The sequence below is a fragment of the Urocampus carinirostris genome, chromosome 10, assembly GCF_059441175.1.
Source record: "Urocampus carinirostris isolate Australia breed hairy pipefish chromosome 10, RoL_Ucar_1.0, whole genome shotgun sequence".
Classification (NCBI taxonomy): domain Eukaryota; kingdom Metazoa; phylum Chordata; class Actinopteri; order Syngnathiformes; family Syngnathidae; genus Urocampus; species Urocampus carinirostris.
In genome coordinates, this window is record NC_142358.1 from 35,421,180 (window position 1) to 35,440,140 (window position 18,961).

Consider the following 18,961-nt stretch of genomic DNA (forward strand, 5'->3'; position numbering starts at 1 on the left):
TCTGTTCATTTTGCAGGCTGTGGTATTTCAACTGTGTACTTTATATTCAGTTACAATCGCGGGACTCAAAGCCGGGTTTGGGCTAATTTCGTGATTGTGTTACATGTTTTAATGTGGGCGCAAGCGGCTTATACACAGGTGCGGCTTGTGTAAGTACAAAATCGGTTTTCCTCTAAAAATGTGGTGGGTGCGGCTTATGATCAGGTGCACTTTATAGTCCGGAATTTACTGTACATTTCATATTTTATATTGGCTTTTGTTCAAAACTGTGTAAATTAGTAAAATAAATACATTTCTTACTCGTTATAATTCATCTTTTTGTTTTTTTTTATTTTTTTATTTGACACAGGAGGTTTGACTCCAGGCCCAGTTGAGTAAAATCCAATCGACACACAGCATGTGACTGCAATGGCGTCGAACTGCTAATTGTAGAGACAGTCAATAAGCATCGTCTTTCAATGTGTCTTCTTCCAAATGTTCCTTAAACAAAGATGACCTCAAACGAATAGCAGGAAACCTCGATACCCCATTGAGTATGAGGATTAAGATAGGTGCTCAAGAGTACTTTACATCTCAATGAAACTTCAAGTCTTAATTAAGATGCATAGCTGATTCCAGAGAATTGTAATTGTGATACAATCAAAAAGACAATTTCCCCTTAACTTTAGTCCTTGCATTCACAGTAGCTTTATGAGGAATAAAGCAAAAGGAAAACTGAAAAGAGTAGGATCGTTTATCTTCGTACTTTCTGTCTATTCATTTCGGAATGCTCTCATCGCAATGGTCTTCTTGAAAGATGAGGTTACCTCCATTGGTGCCGATAATATTGAGTTTTGAGTCTGTCGGTGTCTATATTAGGGGTGTCAAACTCATTTTAACTCTGGGGCCACATGATAGAACAAACATTCTCTTGGGGGCCTAGTAGATTGGAGTGAAAGAAAAAAATAGAGAAAGAAATAAGAGTAGGAATGGGAGAGAAAAGTAGAGAGTTTGGGACAAAGAGAGAAATGGGGGGAAGAAGAACAGAGGGAGAGAGAGAGAGGTAGAGAGAGAGGAAGATAGAGAGAGTAAGAAGCAAAAGTAAGAAAGTAGAAATAATGAGAGAGGGGGGAAGAAAAAGAGAGAAAAAAAGAAATCCAAAGACAAATAGAAAGAGAGAAGGAGATAAAAGAGAAGGAAAAGGAAAAGAGAGGAGAGAAAGAGAAAACGGGAAAGCAAGATAGAGAAAGAGAGTAAAGGGAGACAAAAGGAAAAAAGAAAGGTAAAACGACACAGAGAGAGAACGAGACAAAGAGGAACAAAGAAAGAGAAAACGAGAGCGAGTGAAAGAGAGAAAGATAGAGAGTGAGATAAAAAATGTGAGAGAGAGAGAGAGAGAGAGAGACAGAGAAAGAGAGAGAGAGAGTTAGGGAAAGAAAAATAAATACAAGTACCGTATTTTCCGCACTATAGGGCGCACCGGGTTATAGGGCGCACCCCCAAAAAATAGTTTTTGGTCCTATATCTTCCATAGATAAGGCGCACCGGATTATAAGGCGCTACAATGGGAATGTCGACAAAACAGTCAGATGATTCAGTCAAACTGATTACCCTCTTAACATTCCCAAAGCTTGCAAAGAAGCAAATACGTGTCGTAGACACGTGCGGATGTGGTGTCCGTACGATGTCACTCAAATGCATCATTTCAAATATCATTCGGAAGGTTAAAGTCTTGGGATTCAAGAAATGCCAACCATTCCTTACTTTCTATTTTCTTTTTCGCTCGCAACTTTACTGTGCATATGACAATAAACACTTGGAATTGAGTTTAATTCACTCAACTCATCACAGCAACATCAAGATCGTTCTAAAACAAGATACCGAGAAAATATAAAGCCGCATAGCTCACCTAAGTTCTCACGTTCAATAATGATACGCAATCATGGTCTTCTTACAACCGTGAGTGGAGTAAATCCAGGAGAGGAAAATGTTTACAAATACAGACTAATGAAACATGTTTCTTTATGGAGTAGTTTAGCAAGCTTGCTATTCAGTCATCTTTTTCGGCCAATTGCAGGGTTTGTTTTGGCCCTCTAGCCAATCCTAGGCTCCGAATAACTTCAGCCAATAGCGATCGATTCAAATGATGATTGACACATTGGTTAGCCAATGAATCGCCGGTATATAAATCCCAGCATACACGGCGGACTACTCCACGTTCGGGGGAAAATCGAGTCGGCGGCTGTTGCGTAAGTTGCGAGACCTTGCGATTTAATATTGAGCCATATATAAGGCGCACTGTATTATAAGGCGCATGGTCAGCTTTTGAAAAAAAATAAGACTTTTAGGTGCGCCTTATAGTGCGGAAAATACGGTACATCATTTGTGAGAGGCACCTGGCTTTGTCAACCTCAAGTGGACATATTTCAACCTGCAGCTTGTTTTTCTCTTGCGCTTCCCTCAGCGTTGTCTCGCGGGCCGGATTTAATCCCTTAGCGGGCCTGATCCGGCCCGCAGGCCACCTGTTTGACGCACCTGGTCTTTATTTACATGCAGGCAATAATTTGGTCAGAAACATTATATTGCCAGTATTTTATTATGTAAATCCACAATAATCCGATATAAACTCTTAGTCCAACTGAGAGTATACTGTTGGCAGTGGTTAGATTTGTCCTTTAACACTCAGATTAAATTAGCATGTACTGTGTACTGATTGCATGTGACGTGAGCAATTTCTCTCATTCCTAATACTTTTATGTCCTAATGCACTTTAGAACAGAATCATATACGCAAACTCAAGCTTACTCAAATAAAGCCTTGTATAGGTTGATTAATCTGGAACATTTTTGTTTTATTTTCTTGCCTCACATCAAAAAATACCACAGGTGTTTTATAAATATATAAAACACCTAAATATAGTGGATGTCACAGTTGTATTGTCAGAACCAGAACGGAAACAGGACCCACTCACGTAACTCACAGTTTTGTTGGGAAGAAAGGAAAGGATTGCACACACGATCCGGAGATCGCTGGTCGGTGTCAGGAATGGAAAAAGCGGGTCAGTAAAAAAAGAGCAAAAATCGTGGTCGAGATCAGAAAATGGGTCGCAGCCAGGAAACAGATGTGAGAGTCAGGGTCGAAAAGCTTGCCTAGCGTAACCGGACCGACAAAAGGGGACTGACGGGACAGAGTTTAAATACTGACAGGGAGACAATCTGTCAACAAGCTGCAGCTTGCACCACATGGGCGGGGCCAATTGGGCGCCATGGCAACCGTGATTGAAGCTGGCGCCACAGGGGCGGTGCCAGTTGGGCGCCATGGCAACCGTGACATGTATCAACCATATATAGTGTCACTGTATGCTTTTCGACCAACCAAGTAAGAGCAAAGCACACATGACACACAGTCATGGAGATCACAGTTTTGAGAAAACAAGTACAGTTCTTCGTTGACATAAATGAAATCATCCGTTATTAAATGTCAAAAGTTAAATGCAGAAACAGCGTCTATTTTTGCAACACAATCGCTCTACCTTCACCATTGTAATTGAACTACCCGCAAATGCCAAGAGCACGAGGTTATTTGTTTGCCTCTAGAAAGGTAAACGATTTTTTCGGTTTGCTCTGGAAAACCAATTTTCCGTTTTCAATTGGATTGATGCCTGCATGTAGCATAGTCATTGAATTCATACCTCTTTAACACAAACACGTTTTGCATCCCATTAAAACAAGCTTCTCTATGTGGAAGAAGAAAAATGGGCGACTTTGTGGATGGGACAATAAGTCTTTGTGTAGGGAAAAGAAGAGAGAGAGGCAGAAAAACGACAAAACCAGAGCGAAATGGCATTTGGCCCAGCAGAATCGTAAGTCTTTAGATCTAGGTGTTTTTCCCTTTGGCTCCCGGGTTGATCTATTTTATTGACACTGCTCTTGGTTTATGCAACAGAAACAAGATTATCCTATTCCGCTCTTACTGACGGAAGGTTACAGTAGTTCGCCATATTTCAATGGGTTGGATACGATGGTGACATGTAATTAATCTTGAAATACAGTATCTCAGTTAATTTACACAATGCTGATTTAGCAGTTCTTAGACTAAAGCACACAATTCAACCGGTCCGTCTCTGTTACAGATTAGACGCAACAACGAGGACCATGTTAACACAGAGAACCCCAAGTATGCATTTATTCAGCTATATAATAATGTGACAAGAAACACAACAAAAACATAGTGCCAGAAAACATACAAAAATTATTCACTCGGAAAGAGGGAAATTATAACTTGAGGGGCTGTAGTGAATTCAAAATCCCAAAGGTGAGAACCACCAGGAAAAGTATGTGTGTGCCTGTGTGTGGAGTCAAACTTTGGAATAATTTACAAGATGAGATCAAACAATGTCCAACTATCCATGTTTTCAAATTTAAATACAAAAAACATTACTGGCGAAATACAGGGATGAAGAAAATGGGATATGAGGGAGATTGGAAATACTGCGTTTAAAACTATGGTTAACTTGTTGTTATTGTTGCTATTATTATATCAGAACTGTTATTATAAATATTATGTCTATTTTTATTGTAGTTATTATCATTGGTGCCGCAGTGACATTTGGTAACTAGGCGCATTATGTCGTTGAGGGATAGTTATTACGAAGATTAGTGTATAAAATATGTGATTATTGTAATTATTATAATTATTGATATCCGACCTATGTAATAAATATATCCATGAGATTTTGTTTTATTGGTGCTTCTTACTACTCCTTTTTAAACATGTGACATTAATTTGTTGTTGACTCATTGTTTTTGTCCTGTTTTTATCTTAATGTTCGAAATAAGTTTTCATTCATTCATTTAACTTTCCTTTTTCTTCATTGTGTGTTTATTTCACGTACTTCTCGGGCTATTCTCACCTTCAAAGCTTATCTTACTAATTGTGATCTATTTCATATTTCCTGACTTGTACAATCATGAGTGCTTGCAAACAATTAATTAGTTGAGACACTCCAGTTCCATTTTGTCTCTGGGCTTCAAATCACTCGAAGACCTCCTTCTCGGTTTCTGGGAACTGGCTAAAAGGTTTTCCTATTTTCTCCAGGCATGGTGTATTGTAAAAAAATATTTTATAAATAGAAAGATCACACACTTTTATCATAAATTCTGTGCTTATGTTTGCCACAGGGATTTCCAAACGCTTTGTTGTTCCTGTAACAGCCACACACCCCTCTCTTTGCACTGCCTGTCAGGATCAAAACGGAAACAGGACCCAATTGCGTAAAGTACCACAAGTTTTTTTGAAGGAAAGAGGAAGGGCTGCGCCCACGATCCGGTGTTCGCTGGACGCGGGAAGCAAGTCGCTGTCGTACTCAGATTGTGATCCAAACATGGAAGTGGATCTTCTGTAGCGAGCAATGGCAATGTCAGGGACGGAAAAACTGGTCGGTAGCCGAGACTGGGAGAGCAAGGCGCGGTCGGGGTGGGAAACGAGTCGTAAGCCAGAGCGGAAGAGTAGACGTAGTCGGGGACAAAAAGAGCAGACGTGGTCAGGATCAAAACAGGTCGTAGCCGGAGACAGACGGGAGCAAAAACGGGAAAGGTGGGAGTCAGGGTCGACAAAAGCTTGCCTAGTATACACGGAGGTTCGCAGACGGACTGACAACAGGGAGCCAATCAGAACCCGCGGCGGTTGGCGCCAAATGAGCGAGCACAGGTGAATCACATCAGTAATCATGACACTGCCTACCATTCTCTACTGGTGACGGACCACCAAATATGCGCGGATAAGCTGAGCCCCTGATTTAAGTTTTTTATTTTGTAGTTGTAAATTTGGCCTGGAATCAGGTATATATGGTAGGGACAATATGCATAAGGGACAAATTCTGCGTCCTTCTTGAGATGACGCCGCCATAACTCTATTTAGTTGTTTTTGAAGGTAAAAATAAACATGCCCACCCTTCAGAGAAAATTGCTGGCTGATTGATTTCTACTGTATATGAGGAACAGATTGACGTTTATACAAGGCAATGTAACTGATGCTGGATCCTACAGCAGTCAGATAACTTTGGAATTTATGCCTTGAATTTAATAAGTAGCGGATAAAAATTAGTATGCACCATGTAGTAACGGCAGTAGAGTGACAATTTTTTATTAAAAAACATGTACTCGTTACCGAGAAAAGTACAAAGTTTTCCGAAGTATGAGTATCTCCAGAGTATGAGTGACACCAGTGTCACGGTTGCCATGGCGCCCAATTGGCCCCGCCCGTGTGGCGCCAGCTGCAGCTTTTTGACTGATTGGCTCCCTGTCAGTATTTAAACTCTGTCCTGTAAGTCCCCTTTTGTCGGTCCGTCTGCGAATTTCTGTTTTTACACGGCAAGTCCTTTCTCGCATGTCCCATTTTTTGCTCCTGTTTGCCTCCCGCTACAATCTGTTTTGATAGCGACCACGTCTGCTCTCCCGTCCCGAATTACGACCTGTTTTGATCTCGACCACGTCGACTCTCCTCTCCTGGCTTTCGACTTGTTTCCGATCCCGACCACGGTTTTGCTCTTCTATCGCGGCTACTGACCCATTTTTCCGTTCCCGACACCACCATTGCTCGCCACAGAAGTCCCACTTCCGCGTTCAGAGTGATCACCGGATCGTGAATGCAATCTTTTCCCAATAAAACGTGTGAGACATGCTACGCGAGTGGGTCCTGTTTCCATTCTGTTCTTGACAACCAGCCCAAAAATGCATATTCAAGAAGAAAAAAACATGTAGAAGTCACACTCAGAGTAGTAGTTGCATTTTCGGGGAAAATCCAACACCAAAAACACACATATCATCTTGAAAGGTAATTTAAAATTATAATAAAATAGAGAACATGGTATACTGACGTTATACGAATGTGCATATCTTAGACATGCTCGTCAATAATGACGTAACATATTAAGGGCTATTCATATAACTCTGGAATCAAGAATATGCTTACTAAACTATCATCATCATTCTAAACGGTACTCCAATACCAAATATGCTAATAAAAGACAAAAGAAACTAAATATGAATAAAATGACTAAATTTTGTGCAGGCTTGGGGAGTAACGGAATACATGGAACGGCAAACATGATGTTGGCAAGCTGTTTGGATTTATTTTCATTTTGTTTCTGTGGCATTTTATGTTAGTTCTGCTGGAGATCAAATAGATCAAAGCCAGGAGAGAAAGCTTACCACGTGTTGTGAGTCATCATTTTATTCATATTTAGTTTCTTTTGTCTTTTATTAGCATATTTAGTATTGAAGTAATCTAAAAGTAATTGAAAGTAATCCAGTTAAAGTAACCCTACCCACCCCTGCCTCAAAGCAAAGTAAACACATAAGGCACTGCAGCAGGGCAACACACTTCCGGCAAAGGAGACCAGCCACTCCACCTAATTTAGTGTGGTGAATAAAAGTGTGGTGTATAAAAGGTATTTTGGTGAAGATAAACAATATCATTTCACAATGTGCCTAAATACATGGTCCATGGGCATTAGGCTCCGGATATTTGGATTCAAAGAAGCATTTCATTTTAAGTATGAACATCGGATCTGTCATGAACCAGAACAGGATCAGGACCCAAATGCGTGACGTTCTCACACAAGCTTTAATTTTACGGGAAATGGGGAGTCATGCACGTTAGGCAGCGGTCTGGCTTGGAAAGACAGGAAGCCAGAGACCGACGAGATCGATACCAATCGTCCGACCAGATATCGGACAGATGGGATCGATACCGGACAGGACGAGAAAGACAGGATTGATATTGAAACTGGATATTGAAATTAAACAGGGCAAACTAGACGGGAAAGGAAACTGGAGAGAATAATAAACAGGACAAAAATATACAGGAACGAAACTGGAAACCGATATTAAACAGGACAAAATAAACGGGAACAATACCGGACAGGAAATACCAACAGGAAACAGGACCGAGTCAGAACCCACTTCTTGTGGGGCAGAGGTTTGTTGATGGACTGACAAACAAACAAAGAGTGAGAACACTGAACTTAAATAGAAGGAAAGCCAATCTGTCAACAAGCCGCAGCTGGCGCCACACAGGCGGGCCAATTGGGCGCCATGGCAACCGTGACAGGTTCTTCCAATTGTATCTAATTTCCAAATTCTAACATCCCAAATATGGTCTGTATGTAAACACATGGGCAGCACGGAGGGGCAGTGATTAATGTGTGTGTGGCACAGTTCTGAGGTCAAGAGATCCAACCTCCTGTGTGTAGTTTGCATGTTCTTGCCGTGCTTGCGTGGGCACTCCGGTTTTCTCCCACATTCCAAAGATATGCATGTTAGGTGAATCGGCCGGTCCAAATTGTCCCTAGGTGTGAATGAGCGAGCGAACTGTCTGTCCCTGTGTTCCCTGCAACTGGCTGGCAACCAGTTCAGGGTGTCCCCTGCCCACTGCCCGAAGAAAGCTGGGATGGGCTCCAGCAACCCCGCAACCCTACTGAGGATAAGGGATGCAAATAATGGATTGATGGAACGATGGATGTAAACACATCCAGGTCTGTTATTTCACTAGAAGAGGGGCATTTAACTCAATTTAAAAGGTACACTCACTTTATTGATTGTCAATTGCAAAGCATCGTTATAGGAATTGAATCAATATACCTGTGTATATGATCAATACAGGATGCCTGAGGCTTAAAGGAAGCTAGATACTTACTTATACTGTATGCAGTGTTCTCGTTTGCCCGTGTCCCTGCATCCTAGACGCATCATTTTTGCTGGGGACGCATAGTCTCAAATCAACACAAAATTGTCATTATTACCCGATTACATTTTTTTTAAACAAAGATTTACCGCACTATTCGTCAGGCAGATCCGCCATTGTTGTTTTGGTCTCGCGGTTTGAGTTTTCGTCTGCGCGCCGAACTCGGCCAACGAGATCTCGTTGCTTCGAGATTACGTCATTGTTGTGGTGCTTGTCGTCGAGGGAAGGTGAAAATCAACACAAAATTGGTAATTTCTTCAGTGTCAATAATAAGTCGAAACATAATGCGGAAAGTGGTAACAACGGCATTAATTCCGGCTTGAAAAAACAGCGGAGAAATTCTTCGGAAGATCGCGGAGGCAGGAAAACACGTGTGTTGAAGCGAACGATTCGACGAAAGAAATTAAACAAAAGAATACTCCTAGCAAGAAAAGGACTTTACTGCCAGAATGGACTCAATTATATTCCTGGTTATGCTATGAGGAGGATGATAATGGATTGGACCTTGAGAAGGCAATATAACTGTGGCGTGACAGCAAACCACAAAGAATATATGAACTGCTTTGTATTACCTGCTTTGTATTAACTGTGATGATTAAAACTGCATGAATATATAGACTAATATTACAGCAATATTATTTTGTATAATTTACATTATTGTGAACTGAAAAATCTGAAGTGATAACTGCTTTGTATTACCAATTAACTGTGACGATTAAAACTGAATGAAAATATAGATTAATATAATTATTTCAGCAATATTATTTTGTATAATGTACAATAATGTTGTGAACTGAAAAATCTTGAAGTGATAAGTGATTTGTATTACCAATAAACTGTGTTGATTAAAACTGAATAAATATATAGATTTATATTGGGCGTCAGTAGCGCAGGAGGTAGAGCGCTCGTCTTGGGATCAAGGGATCCCAGTTCGAATCCTGGCTCTTGCGTGTTACATGTCGAAGTGTCCTTGAGTAAGACACTGAACCCATAATACCCCCAATAAGCAGGTTAGCGTCTTACATGGCTGCAATACAAGGCCGCTATTGGGAAATGTGGATCACATTGTAAAGCGCTTTGGGTAGTCATTGATCTCTGTTGGGACCCATAGATTTTTGAGCATGCTAGTCCCCGGGACCCATCACTTTTCAGAGGTAAAATGAACACTGTATATGTAGAGCAAGGTTTTGAAATGACAATTTAACCGCAGATTTAAATAGACTTTCAGCAAAATGTTCCTCCTCTATTAGAATAAATAAATTATATTTGATAGCAAACTAACTGATAGTGACTGTGATTTATGAACCCCTAGCATTGCAATCCCATTTCTTAAAGTGGGGAAACGCTGCTTTACTCCTGTTTCCCTGACATTGCTTTTTTATCTTCCTTCTTCATATAGGTGAAGAAGCTCCCCAAACACTTACGGGAGGCACAGATATCAACAGAGCGAACACACTTGATAGCCGATCCCGCCAAGAAGCCGCGTCAACGCTACGTGCAGAAAGACGGCAAATGCAACGTCCATCACGGAAACGTGCAAGAGACCTACCGATACCTCAGTGACTTGTTCACAACACTGGTGGACCTCCGCTGGCGTCTTAGTCTCTTTATTTTTACGTTAGTCTATGTCGTCAACTGGCTTTTCTTTGGCTTTCTGTGGTGGCTGATAGCGCTCGTCCGAGGGGATATACTGCATGCGGACGAAGAGGGCTGGACCCCCTGCGTGGAGAACCTCAACAGTTTTGTCTCCGCTTTCCTTTTCTCCATTGAAACTGAGACCACCATCGGGTACGGCTATCGTGTCATTACGGAAAAATGCCCGGAAGGGATCATACTGCTTTTGGTGCAGGCCATACTGGGTTCCATCGTCAATGCCATGATGGTCGGATGCATGTTTGTCAAGATTTCACAGCCAAAGAACCGTGCGGAGACCCTCATGTTCTCACACAACGCTGTCATTTCGGTGCGGGACAATAAGATGTGCCTGATGTTTCGAGTGGGGGATCTGAGGAATTCTCACATTGTGGAGGCTTCGATCCGGGCAAAGCTGATCCGCTCGCAGCAAACCAAGGAAGGGGAGTTCATACCACTCAACCAAACGGACATTAACATCGGTTTCGACACGGGAGACGATCGGCTTTTCCTGGTGTCACCGCTCATCATCTCACATGAGATCAACGAGAAGAGCCCTTTCTGGGAGATGTCTATGGCACAAATGGAAAAGGAAGAATTTGAGATTGTGGTCATCCTCGAGGGCATGGTGGAGGCAACAGGTATGAAACTCCATTGCTTGACAAGTGACGATAGTTTGCCTTAGGCGTAAGAGCTTAAGCCCAAGCCTTAGCCCAACCTGAATTTCAGCCCAGGCCTAAAATTTAAATGATTATGTTCAGGTTGGATCGAACCCCCTGTGCGGAGTTTGCATGTTCTCCCTATTCTTGCGTGGGTTTCCTCCCACATTCCAAAAACATGCATATCAGGTTAATTGGCCGGTCCAAATTGTCCCTAGGTGTGAAAGAGCAAGTGACTTGTCTGTCTCTGTGTGCCTTGCGACTGGCTGGCAACCAGTTCATGGTGTCCCCTGCCCACTGCCCGGAGATGGCTGGGATGAGCTCCAGCACCCCCGGGACCCTAAAGAGGATACGCGGTGCAGATAATGGATGGATGTTCAGGTTGGGACGAACCTCTTTCTCTCACTAACTTTTTAAGAAATAAACATTTTGTCAATGTGTGTATTCTAAACTTGTGACGGTTGCCTGGGCGCCCAATTGGCCCCGCCCGTGTGGCGCAAGCTGCGGCTCGTTGACAGATTGCTTTCCTTCTATTTAAGCTCAGTGCTCTCACTCACCCTTTGTCAATACAGCAACGAACCTCTGCCCCGCAAGACGTGGGTTTTGGCTTTGTTCGGTTTCCTGCCTGCGTTTCCTGTCCGATATCCCGTCTAATTTTGTCCTGTTTATTATTATCCCCAGTTTTCGTTTCCGTTGAGTTTGTGCTGTTTGATTTCGATATCCTGTTTTGATTTTTATCATGTCTGTCCCATCCCGTCCAGTATCGACCCCATCTGTCCGATATCTGCTCGGGCAATTGGTATCGATCTCGTCGGCCTCTGGCTTCCTGTCATTCCGCACCAGACTGCTGCCTAACGTGCATGACTCCCCATATCCCGTAAAATGAAAGGCTTGTGTGAGAAACGTCACGCATTTGGGTTCTTCCCTAATTCTGGTTCATGACAAAACTTAAAAAAAGAAGACTACGTGCATATGTTGAAATAAAAAAAAGAAAAAATACTCTCACTGCGCAAGAAAATGAAGTCACCATATCACAACACGGAGTGTACTCCACTATTGCAATGTAAATTCAACGAAATTATTTCTGTTGCTGTATACAATCCACCCGTCATTGTTCTTCCTTGTCTCTCTGCCTCTGTCTCTCTTAAAGTGCAGTGCCGGATTCTTAAAAACGTACTGGCGCTGTAGTTCATGGCCCAATTTTTAATCCGTCAAAATGAAACATGTGGAGAAATGTTGCCGTTCACGCTTAAAAAAAATCTGCCAATGATGGAAAATTGTCGCTAAATGTAACCTCTGCAGATATGGAGATATGATAGATGTCATAGTTTATACAATCTTTTTTAACTTATGGTTTAATCTGATATCATAAATCGCCTCTCCTCCTCTCGAGTCCTCACAAATAAAATGTGAAATTTTGGGTTTGTTTGGGCTCGGTAATTAGTCAGGTTTGGGTTAGGTCGGGCTTCAATACCCATGAGCCTGGGTTCGATTTTTTTAGGCTTTTTAGTTTGCCAACCATTTCCCTATTGTAGATTATACACTAAAAGGTATGTAAGATTTGCGTATTTCTTTGGCTGGCCCAGTTCCACAAAGGTGGTCGTGTTTATCCTATAAATCGACATTTTAACGTAAATGTCACTTCAGGATAAAAATCACCCATACCATTCCGCTTTAATGTTGCTATCCTTCAAGCCAGTCTTTATTCGTGTTCTTCAAAACGACTGAAGTTTAACTACCAACACTGATCCGTGTTTAGGGTAAATGCCACTCCCGTCTGAAATGCTTCAGGCTAGTTAAATCTAAAAGACGGACGTCTCCAGTCATTTCTGGAAAGTTTCAAAATGACCCTTATTTCCAGGTTCAGGGTAAAAGAGTCCTAATAGCATAAAGACAATCCTGTTAGCAATTCCCCACTCTAAGATCCTAATAATGTGGTTAAAAGGGCCCATAGATAGCTAGTAATTGTCAGCTCTATTAGGATTCCCATCTGTTTTATATGAAGCAGGTATTGTGGTTTACTTCAGCTCTTACTTGGCCTCTGTTGAATACATGATCATACCTGTCAACCTGTACGTTTTTGCCGTACAAAGTACGTTTATTGTGCGTTTTAAGATGTGTACGACGTACGAGAAAATCTGTACGAAACAACGCAAATTTGTTAATTATGGGTACCATCCGGTATACACCGACTATCACGAAACGGCAAATCAATCAAGTCAAACGAGTTCGGCGCGGTAGCCTCTATCTCGGTATCATTTTTTTTCGTTGCAAACGAAGCGAGCGGTTTGATACTACTGTGTGCATGCGTCTGCAGCCTCGGATTTCATGTGGTTGTTATGTAGTGAAAGGAAGTCCGTCTCTTTTTAGAGAACCGGCTTTTTCGGCTCAACTCATTAAAGAGAGCCGGCTCTCAAACGGCTCACTTGCTTTATATAAATAAATTATTATGTTGTATAAAGAAGTATAAAAGGAGAAAAAGACAGGTTTGTGGTTATCCCTTTAATCAGTATATTACCAACAAAAATTTAATGCAGAAAATAAATTAATAATTTGAATAAAAAAACGTATTATTCTACTTAATTATATTTGCATTTATTTTTTCCTTCTACGGTGAACGTCCAAGCGACTTAATTTTGTAACTTTTTTATAAAAAACTTCATTCATGTTGAGCAACTCAGTATCCCACAACAAAATGTGAATTAACAATATATATGATCTAACAAAATACATTTACAATACAACATGTTTAACTACATAAATAAACACGTTTGAAAAAAATATGGTGTAAGATTATTTTGTATTTTGTAAGGGAAAATACAACATTTTGTAAGGGCATGGAGCCGTGGAGTTTGACAGGTATGCTTATTTCCAGGTTCAGGGTAAAAGAGTCAAAATAGCATAAAGATAATCCTTTTAGCAATTCCCCACTCTAAAATTAATATAGTGGTTAAAAGGGCCCATAGGTAGCTAGTAATCGTCAGCTCTATTAGGATTCCCATTTGATTTATATGATGAAAGTATAGTGGTTTACATGAGCTCTTACTTGGCCTCCGTTAAATACATGATTTAAATTGTTTTTGTACAATAGTACAGTGTTACACAAAAAGTTAATTATAAAATGGACAATGTTGCCAGACACATGGACTGAAAGGGGGCTTTTACACCTCTGGACAAACATACAAAACACAACGCTCCCTGGTGCAATCAAGCAAGGCTTTACATGCATCTGAACATTTCTGCTCTATTTCACATTGGATTTTTATATTTATTTCGTCTCCCAACGCACCAGTAGTACTCATGCTTTCCGATCACACTGCTGGATACTTGATTCGGGCATTAAATCATCCCTCGCTTCACTTGTGCAAACCGTTGCAGCGTTAGGGGTTTAGTGTCTTTACTGTCCTTCTCTACCGGGCAATGGGCCAATGTGGCCATTGCCTACACCACAGAGTCCTACACATTCTCCCTAGAGACTCTTAAAGTTGGTTGCAAGGCTGTCTGAGGGATGTAAGTTAGGTTGGATTATGTTTGTTGTCACATAAGGATAGCATAAATCAGGGATGTCAAACTCAGTTTGGGTCTGGGGCTGAATGCAGACTTTCTGTATTCAGGTGGGCAGAATCAGTTGAAGAATGTCAAGTTAAAATGTTTAGCTTACTGTTGTTTTCAGTATCATACAGCCTATAATATATATATATATATATATATATATATATATATATATATATATATATATATATATATATATATATATATATATATATATATATATATATATAGCCTATATTAGTAGCATACAGGGTTGGGTAGGGTTACTTTAACTGGATTACTTTCAATTACTTTTGGATTAGTCCAATACCAAATATGCTAATAAAAGACAAAAGAAACTAAATATGAATAAAATATGACTCACAACACGTGGTAAGCTTTCTCTCCGGGCTTTGATCTCTTTGATCTACGGCAAAACTAACATAAAATGCGACAGAAACAAAATGAAAATAAATCCAAACAGCTTCCCATCATCATTTTTGCCGTTCCATGTATTCCGTTACCCCCCAAGCCTGCACAAAATGTAGTCATTTAATTCATATTTAGTTTCTTTTGTCTTTTATTAGCATATTTGGTATTGGAGTAATCCAAAAGTAATTGAAAGTAATCCAGTTAAAGTAACCCTACCCAACCCTGGTAGCACACCATACAAAATTATGGATGACAAAGGATCTTCCCTTCCCATAACAGATATATTCACAAACAATGTTTGGCAATGAATGCGGCAGTGGCTCAGAAGGTAAAGCACTCGTCTTGGCATAGAGAAGTCGGAGGTTTGATTCCCGGCTCCTCCGTGTTATATGCCGAAGTGTCCTTGGGCAAGCCACTGAATGTCAGAGCCAGGACAGACGGTAGACCCAAACGCGTAACGTTTCACACCAAGCTTTATTGCGGAAGCGGTTAAGTCAGCCGCGGGAAAACAAACGCCAGCGATTCGGCAATCGCTGGGCAGGAGAAGCAGGAAGTCCATGAGATCGGAGCGTGGTCGGAGTGTGGAAACGAGTCGAGCAGCTGGGACGGGAGACCGGCGCATGGTCGGTGGGCAGAAACAAGCCGGGCAAGTGAGACAGGAGATCGGAGCGTGGTCGGAGGAAGGTATCAAGTCAGGTAGCCGGAGACAGGAGCCAGAGTCAAAAAGTGCTTGCCCTGCATGTGCGGAGGTTCGCTGACGGACTGACCAGGAGTGAATGAGAATGTTGAGTTTAAATAGGAGGGGAACCAATCAGGAAACGAGCAGCAGCAGGAGCCAAACGAGCGGGCACACGTTAGAGCAAAGGGCAAATCATGACAATGAATCCCTAAGGCTCTAGATTAGCAGGTAATTGCTTTGCATGAATGACGTTGCTAGCGGTGTGTGAGTGTGTGAGAATGGGTATGTGTGAAGCAAATTGTAAAGTGCATTGGGAGGTCTTCAGTGACTTGAAAAGCGCAATACAAATACAGACCATTTACATTTACAATGCATTGACTGCTTTATTTTGATAGTTGAGTGAATACAGTTTTTTTTACCTGAACCAACTCACCTTGCTTGACAAACTCAAGTGCCAATTTTGCCCTAATTGTTGTACTGGTTTATAATGAACAAAAAGGAAATACAAAGTAAAATTTTCTGCAGTGCATGGGAAATAAAATTAGACAACATATACTCAAACTACTGTTCTGTAACAACAAAATTTGAGAGGATATCCTTTGCTGTGCGGTAGCTTCCAGAGCGAGCATTTGGTTTGCATTTATTTAAAAAAATCACAACTTTTGATAGAAATGACAGAAAATCACTTCTCTTTTTGACCTACAAAGATATTCATGGCGGGCCGGTTCAAATCATCCAGGTCAGGCCCACGAGTCATATATTTGACATAAAAGACATGTGGTAATAATTTGGTTTTGGATTGACTTGAGCGACAACAACAAAAACGAAAATATATCAATTTAATGTTATATTTTAACTATCTTCGTCAGCTGGACAAATTGAAAATATTAAAGAGACTGAATGCAGTACTCCCATGACTGTCTTAGAGTTCATACAGTTTGCGCATGTGCAGCATTTAGTCCTAACCACCTTTATTTAGAGGGCAACAAAATAAAAACTATGAAATAACAATTTAATAGCAACCTCTAAATATCTGGTTTTTGTAATGGATATATTCTCGTGATTGTTTTGGCAACTTTAAAGACCGCTGAGCAAACATATTTGTGATTGTGTTGCAGTTATTATAGGTTCTGTATCAGAGAGGCCATGTCGCGCGTGTGTCCATGTTGCCGACAACAAAACCTTGTTTTCATTCTAGAAAGGTCCCTGTCTATACTATATTTATGATGGTTTACTTATCTAATATGTCTTCAGTAGGGTTTTGTGCAATGCATTCTAGTTTTTAACGTGACAATGTGTCTTGTAACTATTATAACATTTTAACGCATTTTATGACATATATCTTACCCGATAAAGCAAGAGAACGCAATTAAAATCTACACTACATTTATTTGGGATTCTGTTCAGCTACCCACCACAATATTTACCATTAATTTAAATGAAAAATTAAGTTAAATAAACAGGATTTTATATTGTTCTTTGGGTTAGTAAAATGAAATAAAAGCCCCTTACCTTGAAAAATAAATGAAGGCAAGTAAAAAGGAGCAGTCTATAAAAAATGAAATATTTATAATACTGTATAGGATTTTCCCAAAAATGTATACACACCATGACTGTATATGGCCAATAGACTATTTCTTTCTATTTCCGATTTAGTTTAGGAGTAAGAATGGCAGTTAACTGGCTTACACTTGCAAAAAAAAATAAAGAAATAAAAAAGTAAAAATAAAAAAGCTAGAGGACTAGGAGGGGTCTCTAACCTGGTGCCCGCTGGCACCAGGGTGGCCCCTGAGGACAGCTGAGGTGCCCTCGGACCTGCATTGAAAAAAGCTCTCCAGCGCTGGGTTACTGTGATTTTCTAGTAAAAGGATTTTTGTGGTGATTGAAATGTCAATGCTAAAAAGGCATATTCAACCCTACTTTCAATAACAAACTGGTAACAACATAGTGATAATATGATAAGTTGTCATTTTAAAAATACATATCATACTTGTAGACGTTTCCGCTTATCAGTCACAAAAAGTAGTTGTCTGCTTCAAAAGGGTTTGAGACCCCTGCACTAGAGGTACGATTGCCCCTAGGAAATCCAGCCCGCGGAGATTAAAAAAGCCCGTCCAATTAACGTTATTTGCAAGACAGAGCCCGAAGTAAACCCAACATTTCATATTTTATGTGTGAGGACTTGGGAGGAGGAGAAATGATTTGTGATAACAAATTAAAGCCTGTCTTTTGTAACAAAATCTAAGTGAAAAAGGACTATAAAGAGTTACACCATTTATATTTCAGTGTCTGCTTTAACTGACAATTTTCCATCATTGACACAGTTGATGGGAAATATTTTCATTAAAAACAGGGTCGCTGACCACAGCAGCAGTACGTCCTTAAGACTCTAGTGTGCCACTTTAAGTGAAAGAGAGAGACAAAAAAGAAGTCAAAAAAGAAGATAATAATAATGGAAACATAAAGGCAGCAAGAGAGAAGCTTGGCCCTTCCCGACCCAAACGTAATGATTGACATTTTAGGCCGGACCAGAATCTTTCCTCTACAGTGGTACCTAAACTTACGTATTTATTTGCTTCCAGCGAGGCGTTGTATAATGAAGAGGTTGAAAATATCAAAACGCTATCCCATTGAAATGAATGGAAGCGGGATTAATCCTTTCCAAGGTCATCAAATGCAACCAAACTCTCATTAAATCAACTGTAATGGCACTGGAGATACACTATTGTTCAGGCAATGTTCATAAGGGGAACCATTCAGGAAAGGAGCAGCAGCTGGAGCTAAACAGGTATAAATAGGACGAGAAATAAAGCAAAAGATTAAGTTACTATATAGCACAAACCTTTATCAACCAAGAACATTTCAAACAACAATAAGAACCAAAGAAATTGATAAAATGTAAAAAGTCAGTGTTAATGTAATCCACTCACTGTTTCGCTAAACGCTTAAAATAGCGATCCAGAGATTGTTGTGTCTGTCTGGTACTAGTATTTTTAAAGATGTTTTAAACAGTTTTCATCAAACATTTCCATTACCCGACCCCTTCTGGCTTTATCAGGTTTTTTTTTTTTGCCTGGAGTTTTTCCCAGCAAGCGAGCGCAACCCTATTTTCTGCAGTCGATGATGGCTCTGGCTGTATTCCCTCGCCAATTCGGGAATTATTTTACCACTTTCATAGTTGGCGATTATTTTTTGTTTCCTTTCAATCGTGAGTGGAGCACGGGCTCTCTTTTCTCTCCTCTTTTCGCAGGACACATGGCTGGATATCAAATATGACTGAAAACTGTGTACCTAAACAATAAGC

At 40.6% G+C, this 18,961-nt stretch overlaps 1 protein-coding gene across 1 annotated transcript in view; it reads left to right on the forward strand.

Annotated features, from left to right (window-relative positions):
* The window catches only part of kcnj5 (potassium inwardly rectifying channel subfamily J member 5), a 56,277-nt gene that overhangs the window by 28,418 nt on the left and 8,898 nt on the right, over nt 1-18,961 (forward strand). The window contains exon 3 of the mRNA XM_088345228.1: nt 10,124-10,997. Within this exon, the coding sequence (XP_088201354.1) occupies nt 10,124-10,997 (874 nt within the window). The remainder of the gene's footprint in view (nt 1-10,123; nt 10,998-18,961) is intronic.